The 11,110-nt window shown below is 34.4% G+C and overlaps 1 protein-coding gene across 1 annotated transcript; it reads right to left on the bottom strand.

Annotated features, from left to right (window-relative positions):
- Nucleotides 1-457: 457 nt before the first annotated feature.
- Nucleotides 458-5,564, bottom strand: LOC18434251 (Galactose oxidase/kelch repeat superfamily protein). Its single transcript, XM_006844325.4, has 2 exons — nt 4,309-5,564; nt 458-1,414 (listed from the first exon to the last, which is right to left on the bottom strand). Exons 1-2 carry the CDS (start codon nt 4,633-4,635, stop codon nt 680-682), a joined length of 1,062 nt encoding a protein of 353 aa, XP_006844388.1. The 5' UTR covers nt 4,636-5,564; the 3' UTR covers nt 458-679.
- Nucleotides 5,565-11,110: the final 5,546 nt, after the last annotated feature.

The following is an 11,110-nucleotide window of genomic DNA, read 5'->3' as shown; positions in this document are numbered from 1 at the left end:
TGGGGTTGAGGGCCTGCTTGAGCTTGAGCTTGAGCTTGAGCCACCTAGCTTGAGCTTGAGCTTGACTTGATTAAAGGGAATGTGAGCATAAGCTTAGCTTGGCTCATTTGCTTGAACAAGTACATGAAGGTGCCAACTCGAGCCATAAAAAAGCCAAAACCATAAATTACACAGACAAAGCAACATATAATACAACATCTCTACTATATAATATTATTGCAAGGCAAATTTCCTATTTGAAATAAAGTCCACATATATATATATATATATATATATAAAATGTATTGTGTTTTTCTTTCTCTTGTATACATTATATTAAACAAGCTCTATTCAAGCTCAAGCTATACTTGTTTTAGCTTGATCTTAGCTTGTTTCATAAGCGAGCTAGCAGTCGACTTGTTTTGACTTGTCGAGCTGAAAAAGATTGCTCAAACTAGGGTCATTTTCGACAGTAGTATACGACAAGATCCGTTTCATTGATGGGTTAAATCTAGGGTACCATGCTCTGTCTCAAACAACTATAGCTTTGGATCATCAGAATCACTAAAGAGCTCAAATTGCAACTCCATTACATGATCCCATGAGCAAGATCAACAAGAGGAAAACTCTTCAAATCCCCATAATATGTACACAAAAAACAAACAAAATTTTTTCAAGAAAAAACCTTAAATAGCAAGGCTCATATCTCTATACAGCAACCATCTTGAACATAACCAGAGTACCCATCAGGCAGCTCCATTGGGTCCCACCTATTCTCCCCACGCCACATGTACCAACACTGGGTCCCACTATTCTTCCCTGACCCCACGACGATTACCCCACCATGCCATATCAGCCCATACGGATTCACCCTCGCTCCCTCGGGGATGATTGCCACCTGTTGCCAGGATCTTTTGCCATGTGTTAACTCGAAGAGCCCATCTCTTTGGCACCTGTACATCTCACCTGTGGGCCCAACCATGCACGGCTTAGGGCACGTGTCATCAGGCAATTGGGCCTCTGGGACTGGCCCCCATGTACACATGTCGGGGTCATAGGCCTCCACGTCACCCTCAAAATGCCCTTGAGACTCTGTCCTGTAACCACTAAACACATGGAATTTCCCACGTGCAAAGACCCCTCTACATTCATCTCTGGCCCGGCTCATGTCAGGAAGCCTCTCCCAATGGTCTTGTGACACATGGTACATGAATCCCGATGCGAGGGCATTTTTGAAATCATCGTGGCCGCCAGAGACAAAGATCCGGTCATCAGAATCTGAGGCACACGCAAAGAAGGAGCATTTTTCCGGAATATCTTTACCTCTTCTCCACTCGCCCGAAATTAGGTCATAGAGGAATATTTGGCTGGAAACTTCAAGAGTGGCTGGAATCCATCCTCCCAAAACAACTAGCATGTGACCCACAGAGACCACCTGAAAGGTTTCGAAAACCGATATTCAGTATATCTACAGTAACATTATTTAAGCACAAATTATTTTGCAACAGAAATGAGTGAAGCATTAAGGTTCTGATTGCAACAGGGTAAGAAAAATGCCTCAAAAAAAGAAAGCCAACAGCCCTGCATTGCATCCACACAATGAAATAAAAAGGTGTCACAAACACCTTTTGCGAAAAATGCCAAATGCTGCTGCTGTTTTGCAGTGTTTTATATGTTGGTTTTGTGTCAGCATGGGCAAATACATCAGCAAAAATTCAAAAAAAACAACCCAAATTTCATTCTAGACAAAACTTGTTCGTATTGCATTTGGGAGGGAAGATGTTAGATTTAAGCAACATTCATGTATACTTGTGTTGATATTTTGGGAGAACAAAGTAAAAATATATCGATGTTTCTAAAGTGTCATACATAAACAGTTCAACTGGTGCAATTAACCTCAGACATATGTTCAAGTTAACATAATATAAGAAGAATAAAAATATTATGAAAAAAACAGGAATAAATTCACAGTCAAATACAAGGGAGGAAATGGTAATATGGCACCATTAAATTACAAATTCGTTATGATAAATTGGGCATTGTCGGAGGTGATTTTAAAAAAAAAAAAATCCAAAACAAAACATGGAAAGTATCAGCAGGAATGACGAAAGATAGAAAATAACAGAATTTTTCCAAAAATAGAAATACATTGCTCTATTTATAAAGAGAAACTTTGACATATAAAAGAGGTACAAAGGCCGTTGTTTAGTTAAAGATGACCAATTTACTTTGAGACACATAAAAGCTTATTCTTTTCTTTATTGCTGTGCTCTTTTACAAACGTGGAACTTGATTTTGCAGTGGCATTTGAACATTTGAAAATAATCACCCTTTTTATATAATTTCTGATGCTGAAACTGCAATTTCTGGTGAGATTTGAGTTCCTTGTTTTCATGAGGTCCAAGTATTATGCTAATCTTTTTCCACTTTTATTACTGTAACATCGAAACAAGTGACCACTAGCGATACATCAGCCGACATTTTTACAACATTTTTATACATAGTCTGATATTTTGAAAGCAGTGAAACTCTCTATCATCATCATTTTAGCTTTTTCGCAATTAATTGGGTCAGTTAGTGGTGAAACCCTCTCTAATCATCATAAATACCAAAAAAGTAACATATCAGTTTCATAGAATATGCTGCACTTCCCCTGCCATCAGATGTGAACAAAGGGATAGTTGAGGTGTGTCATCTCCTCCTAAAATATAGGAAAAGACTAAAGGCAAGTTATATCATATAGTTGGGCAAGTGCTAGGAAAACTGTTGAAACAAACCCTAAAATGTAAGAAAAGACTAAGTAAAGTTATATCAGATGGTTGGGCAAATGCTAGCAAAACTGTTGAACAAAACCCCATCATATATATATATATATATATATATATATATATATATATATATATATATATATATATATATATATACACTAAAAGGGCTTACCATTCACACATATTTAGGGTTTAGGGTTTGAAACACAAGCCTTCCCACATGTGCATAAAAAAATAAGGTCTTACCCAATGTTTTTAGATTCCTTTCGGAGTCTTCTTTGGTTTGGTGAAAAAAATGAAGCAATTCAATACTTCAGCCGATTCGGGAGAAGATTTTAAACTTTTTTTAATTTAATATAAATAAATAAAATTTTATATATAAACATATAAAACTAAAAAAAAATCAAAAAAAAAAAGCTAGATTTACAAAATTAATACCATAAAATATAAATTTATTAAAAACTTACAAAAGAAGAGCTAGATTTCTATTTTTTTATACTAAAAAATGATAAAATTATTTTTAATAATTTGAATGTTTTTTTTAAAAAATAAAAATTTAAAGGCCTCAAATATTAGTATGAAACTTTGTAGAAAACTTATATCAAATTTTTTTAATACATATGGTCATATTCTACAAAGCAGAATATATTTCATTTGTCATAAGTTACTTGAAATTTAATATTTTTATTTAATAATTATATATTTAATAAAAAGATACATTAGTATATTAAAATATACGTAATATATATTTGACATTTATATATTTTTAAAATATGTACTACATATATGATATACTTCTTTTTTAGATTTTCTCAAGCACATTTTCTCTATTCTAATCTAAAATATCTCTCTATAAAAAAAAAAAAAATTTATCCAAAAAAGATAAGATTTATTTCTTTTAAAAAACTTCTCTTTTTGAAGTTATATGCCCAACATCCTATCTAGCAACATGGTCCCTCTTATTCTTATGATTGTGTCTGCCCCTTGAGTCCAACTTATAGTGTAATGTTTACTACGGGATTGGCCGGTACCACATAGGGATGGCAAGGGCCAGGCCGGCGTCGGTCTTATGGGCTAGCCCAGCCTGACCCAAACCAGGTCGAGGCGCATGGCCCGATCTAAGCCAGCATAATATGACACAAAGGAAAATTACAAAAATAAAATAAAAATACACGGCCATAGGGCTGGAAATGGACCTGGACCAGACCCAGGACCCGAGAGCCAGGTCCATCTTTTTGGGTCCGGATCCAATATCATTTTTTCAGGTCCGGATACAGACCCGACCCCGTTGCCACCCCTACAGGGCCATGGGGGGTTGCCTGTGTGGCCCTAGGCAGCACCTTAGTCATTTAGGGCTAGTCCGACCAGCATGGCCCGACACCCGGCCATTGCCTTGGCGATACCTTAGTTTTTCAGGGTTGGGCCTTCCAGCCCGGTTCGGTCACCCGGGCCATTGCCAGTTACATTAGCAAAAGTTACAATAACCACAAACACCAAAAATATGGGTGCAAATAGCAATCTCTACACGAAATTGAATATTTATCGGTGTCAACAAAAGTACCTGACTAAAGAGTGGTATTCCGGCCTCGAATCCCGGCATCGGTTTCATCTTTTCCCACTTTTTAGCCGAAAGGTCGTAAAGGGAGAGGCAGTATTCCGGCGAGTGGCGGCCCTTGGGGTTAACGGAAAACCTCTTTTGAGTGGCTTGGACTAGGCAGAAGCAGTTTTGGGAAAAACCGCTGGACTTTCGGAGGTCGGCGAATTCTTTCGAAGAGACGAGGTCACGCCAACGCTTGCAAACGGATTTGATGACGGAGAATTGATCATATGATGCTCGAATCAGGCATGCAAGGGCAATTTCGTAGGGTAATCCGGGGATTAGTTCCATTGTTCGGGGGCAGAATGGGAAAAGAGGCGATGGGAAACCGCCCTACTTAACGGAAAACAGCTTTGGAAGCCAGATGGAGGGATTGAGAAACAGAAAAAATGGTGAAGAGATGGAGTGGTGAAAACTTTTAAAGAGTTGTTTTCTTCTTTTCTCTTTCTCTTTTTGATAATTGGGCTTGTTAGAAAGTGAAATTGATGAGGAAAACCAGAGGTGTCTGGTTTTTGTTAAAGAAACGGAATGGAGATAACTGGGTTTTTGGGGTGAAGTGATTGAAATAGAATTGGAAAACCAGGGGACTCAGAAACCACCCAAATGAGAACACATATTGAACAGTTTGATTGTTCAAATGAGAAAAGTAGTAAAATGGAATAGACAAAGATATGAAAGACTCTGTTTTTTGGGGAGAGGTGATTGAAAATGGAATGGAAAACCAGGTGATTCAATACCACCCAAAGGGAAAAACTGCTTGAAGAATTTGACAGTGGTCTTAAAAGAAGCTGAATTTGATGGGAAACCAGGGACCAGTGATTTAAAAAAGACGCAGATGAGAAACTCGTACTGTTTTTCCACTTGAAAAGAGGAAATGGTGAGATAACAAGAAACCACTTGACGCAACAAGCACAATGAACAGCAGGGTTATGGCTTTATAAGCGATGCAAAATGATCAGAAAACCTGAAACAGGGGATCGCAAAACCACCCAAATAGCCCAATGACAAAACCACCATAAAAAATTGATGATTGTGGATTTTCAAGAGCCTGAAATCAATCACAGAGCCTCTTAAACCGATCAATACGAAACCGCCCAAATGGCAAAAACACAAAAAGAAAGACCACCCAAAAAAATTCACAGGATTAATAATTCATAAGGAGAGAGATGAGAAGCTCTGAATGAAAATCAGAAATACCACTTAGATAGAGAAGAAACCACTTTGTAGAACGGCGTTCAAACGGATGCGAAACACTGGTATTTATAACCGAGGGAGCACAGTGTTTCCTGCAGCCCAGGGGTGGCAAAAACCCATCGAAAAATATTAAAAAAATCAAAAAATTTATGGGAAAGATATTAAAATATTTGAAAAATGAGGCGGCCCTTCATTTCAAGGAAAAAATGATAAAATACATTTTTTAAAAAAAGAGGCGATTTTTCCCGCTGTTTCCCATTTTCGCGAAATAAAGATAAATGGTGGTCGACTTTTACCTTTTTTTTATTTTTTTATGTCAGAGTGGGGCCATGGCGTTGAAGGACATAAGGGGAATTTTGTCATTATTGAAAAATACGAATACGTAATTATTAGAGTATTTTATTTGCTCCTTGGCCTATAAAAAACTTTCGCCCTAACCTTAAATTTTTTGGGAAATTTTTAGTGAATGCTTTCTATGTTTCCTCTGCATCTATCCTCCCCCTACCATCTAGCCGTCCATTTTTTATGAAGAGATCCACTGACCGTTTGATCTTAGATCTGACGTCTCAAAGTATTTTATTTTAATTTTTTAATATAATTTTTCTGAATATGAAATTTGGTACGTGTCATCAAGACGCACCTATAAAAAATATTAACAATAATTTTCGATAAAAAATAATGATCAAAATACCCTTTAAAACTTTCAGAAGTATTTTGATAATTTTATTTTATTAAAAATATATTTTTTTATATTTTTCATTAGTGCAAGTTTAATAGAGGAATGGACGTCTAAAATTTGGTGTCAAAATAGTTTATAGAAAAGTATTTTTAAAAAAATAGTGTAGAAACGTGACATTGTGATTGGGGCAATCTTAGCCCTCCATTAAAAAATGGACGGTTTGATAAGGGGGAGGATAGAACTTCTATGTTGTAGGGGAACATAGAAAGCTATCCCAAATTTTTATACCATCAACAAAATCTTTAAATTTTGGCCAAACTAATCGGCTAAACCTCGTTGTTTTGCGGCTGGGCAGTAACCGGGCCGGGCTACTCTTGGACCTAGCCCGGCCCTGACCGGGCTGAAGAGGTCCTGACCTTGGCCCAGGTTGAAGAGGCCCTGGCCTTGGCCCAGCCATCTCCCTATAGAGTCGGTCTGTGCCAAATATAATCCAAGAAATAAAGATAAAAAAAGCATAAACAAAAAGGGGTTGAAGCAGGCCTTGCCCTCGGTCCGTGGTGGCCAAGATCTCGAGCCACATGTTGTGGCCCAGGCCCTCGTTTTTTAGGGCTGAGCGAGGCCGGCAAGGGCACTCATACCAAAGCCATGTCTATTTCTCGACAAAAAAAGGGGAACACTGTGAGTGAGGCATGAAATTGTGATCGAGGCCCTTGTGGCTATCCAATGGCCTATTGTAGCATTCTATACTACCCCTACTACCTTCCCCATCCAGCCATCTAATTTAGACAAGCGAGTCATTGATCGTTTGATCTAGATCCGACACCTCATAATACTTTATTTTAAATTTTTTTTTACAAATCATATGAATATAAAAATTGGCACGTGCCATTAACTTAATAGGGCACACAGAAAAAATTATTAAAAAAAAAATTTTAATAATAAAGAATGAGCAAAACACCCTTAAAACTTTTAGGGGTCATTTTATTTTTATCAAGAATATTTGTTTTTTTTTCGGTGCGAGTTCAAGAGAGGAATGGACATCTAAAATTTGGTGTCAAAATATTTTGTTAAAAAAAAAAAAAATAAAATAGTGTAGATGCATGACGTGGTGATTGGATCCATCTCACATGTTAATTAAGATTGGACGGCTGGATAGGGAGAAGTGTTTGACTTCTATATAGTAGGATAATTATAGAAAAAGCACTCCCTATAAGTTCATAAATGATATTGACTTGTGTTTTTGACTTTATGATTGGGAAGTTTATAAAGCGAGGCAAAATGACTCATTATTGAACATTTAATCCATTTTCTTTGCCCTACAATTGAAAGCCATAAAAAATCATGTTATACGGGGTCGAAAGGCAATTTTGAAGGGAAATATTGTGTAAGTTGTTATTTTAAGACTATTTATAGTTGTGGTTCAATTTTTTTTAGAAAATCTACTCTTCCCCCTTGTATTTTGGGAGGAACAATAAGATAATAATGCCCTTTTTTTAAAATCAGAGAAAAGGGTATTTCAATGAAATATGATAATTTAAATCACATCTCAAGTTAAAGATCATCATCGTCAAAGCTTTTTTTCCAATTAATTGAGATCGGCTACATGAATTTTGGTTTGCCATTTTGTTCTATTAAGGGCTACATTTTTTATGAAGCCATAAGTCACCATATCTTTTAGCACTATTTCCAACCATATATCATTTCTAGCATAACCTTTATTTTTTTCTAACCTTCAACTTGAACTAATTTGCACCTCCTAATATGTGTTGTATTGAGTTTGCGCCTCACATGGCCAGCCCACAAATTTTACTTTCTCTTATCTTATCGCTTATTGGTGCTACACCTAAATTGTCTTGAATGTATTCATTTTGAATTCTAATCCCTTCTTGTCTTGTCACTCATCCATCTCAATATCTTCATCTCAACTATAATTATTCTAATCCCTTTTTGTCTTGTCACTCATCCATCTCAACATCCTCATCCCAACTATGCACATTTTATACGTATGTTTTTTGTTGACCACCCAACGTTCTGTCCTATAAGCAAAGTCGGTCTCACATTTGTTATATATAACTAACTTGCCCTTAAGCAATTTTGTCTAAAAAGGATGAGGACCTTAAACTTTTCTTTAACCCATCCCAAGCCCAAGTAAAATGGGTGGATTGTGTTAGATAGACTGTCAACATAAAACTTTGCCAAAACTTTTTATATCTCAAATTAAAGGTGTACTTTATACAAGGTTATAACTTTATTTATAAAAATAAGATCGTAATACTTTGTACCATTTATTTTATATCTGACACATATTTTAAGACAGTACTAATACATGCACGTAATTTAAGACAAGTGTCAAATCTACACATCTTAAATAAAATGGATGGTGTAGGTTACTACAACCTTGTTTATAACCATATTTCTACAAATAAGGTTACAACTTTATATATTTTTTACCTCAAGTTAATATTCAAAAGAAAAAAAAATCAAGGGGTAATTTTTAAGGGGTTGTACAATGTGAGACTATTTATTTTTGTTACACTTTAAATCTAATCAATGATACTCTCGTAATGACCTGATTCGAAAGCTAAATGATAAAAATGATTGTAACATCTTTGTATCAAAAGTAAATAGTCTATTTGTATGTTTTTTTAATTTTAAATTTTACCCTTTGATTCGAATGATATTAGTCTTTTATGAATAGCAATATCTCATTATGAACACTGTAAGATATTAATCTTCATAAATACAAATATTTAATGGGTGATTGGTGTTAGTTATTTAGTGAGATAACGGTGCTTGAAAGTACTATTTACAAATACCTTACGTACTGTTTAGAATGAGATGCCATTAACTTGTGGAAACTTAATACCTACGAGATATTCATATTAAAAAATACCAAAATCCTACAAGGTGATATATATGGTCTGAAACTACAAATATTATGGTAATGGGAAAATTACATATATATCTGTTATAGTTTTCGTTATTACTGCTCTATCGAATAGTTTATGTTATTATCATTGTATCCGTTTTTTTCATGTCAAAACAAAAATTTTTAAAAAAGAGATGACTTTATCATTTTTCGGTTTTTGAACAACCGAATTCGAAGTATTTTTGGTTGTTCAACAAATTTTCAATTGTTAAATAACCGAAAATTTTAAATTTTCTGTTCTTCAATAATCGATTAATGTTTTCTCTCTCGTGTGGCATATTTTCTCTACGTCGTTGAAGTCCTAGTTATCCGATAAAATTAAAGGAGAACAACTAGTTTGAACCCCTATATTTAGGAGAAATCTTAGGGATTATGAAATTAGAAGTTAGGAGAAATCTTATGTCGTATTCTCTCTCTACCTCTTTGAAGTCATAGTTATCGATAAAATCATGGGGAACAGTTAGTTTGAACCTCTAAATTTAGGACAAATATCAAGGATTATAAACTTAAAAAAAAAAAGAGCGTTCACTAAAGGAGAGAGAGAGTTTAAAATAAAAATTATTTTTACCCATGTAATGTAGAGAGAGGTAGAGAGGATAAGCAAACCCACAAGAGAGAAAAAAAGTTTCAATCTTTGAGTAATCGAAAGTTTTAAATTTTAAATTGTTGGTTATTTAAAAACCCAAATTGGCTTAGTTCTCGGCTGTTGAACAACCGAAAATACTTTGAATTCAACTTAAAAAGAGTAAAGTCGTTTTTTTTTGAAATTTCCGTTTTGACATGAAAAAAATGGATACGGTAGTAATAACGGAAACTATTCGGTAGAGCCGTAATAATGGAAACTATAACGGATATGTATGTAATTTTCTTATGGTAAATTTACTTGGTGCAATAGTAGTATTTCAATATGGTTTAAATCTCCCTCGTTTATAGCCCTACTTTGTCCTTGTGTATATACCTTGATTCTAGATAAATTATCTCTCTCACTCTCTCGCATATACGTACATTGACATACATAAATTTAAAAAGGGGTTGTATGCTATAAGACCATATATCATTGTTACAAAGAGGCGACAATTACTTTTATTCTTTAGATGTCAAATTAGATAGCTTGAAGTATCTTATGAAGTTTGAGAATATTTTTTAGTTTTGATTATGGTAAATGAAACTCTTGTAACCACCTGATTTGAAATTTGACAAATAAGAGTAATTGTACCCTCTTTGTATAAAAAATAAATGGTCTTTTTGTATAATTTTCAATTTATAACGAAGATAGAAAAATATTTTGTTAAATGAGAGAAAGAAAAATATTTTGTTAAATGAGAGAAAATTCATTGCATGAAATCACTCCCCATATATAAGGGAGTGATTTCATGCAACGGTTGTCTAGCGATTCGTCTAGCTATTTGTTTGACCTCAATTTTTTAATTTATATATTTTTTGTTCTAATGAACAATCAAAATAGAAACACACCTTAAAAACTATTTCTTAAACCCAATTAACATAGGTTTATCTATTTGGGTGGGATGCTTAGATCTAGGTCTTGGATGGATTTTTTTTTTTTCTTTCTAAAATTTTTAAATGACTTTATTATTATTAAATGAATAATATTAAAAAGAAAAAAATGATTTTAATTTCATAAAGATCTAGATCTTGAAATTCACCAAATTGATGATTTGGGTTCATTATTGTACGGAGACTCATTTTGACTATATTTAGGTCCAAATTGAATTTTACTTTTTTGGCAATTTATTATTGGGATGATGAAAGAGCGTGTGCAATTTTATGGGTCATACAAATACCACAAACATGGTTTTCTAATAGTGTGGTTTCATTATAGGGCAATGAGTTTATGCAATGGTTGTATAGTAATATGATGCAACAACTTTAAAAAACCATGTTATATCTATTTGTTTGATCCAAATTTTGAAATATACACTATTTTCATTCTAATAAATAATCAC

This window comes from Amborella trichopoda, chromosome 5, assembly GCF_054954075.1.
Source record: "Amborella trichopoda isolate Santa Cruz 75 chromosome 5, AtrichopodaSantaCruz75HAP2 v2.0, whole genome shotgun sequence".
Lineage (NCBI taxonomy): Eukaryota > Viridiplantae > Streptophyta > Magnoliopsida > Amborellales > Amborellaceae > Amborella > Amborella trichopoda.
Note: the sequence above shows the minus strand (reverse complement) of the source record. Positions and strands in the feature narration are given on the sequence as shown.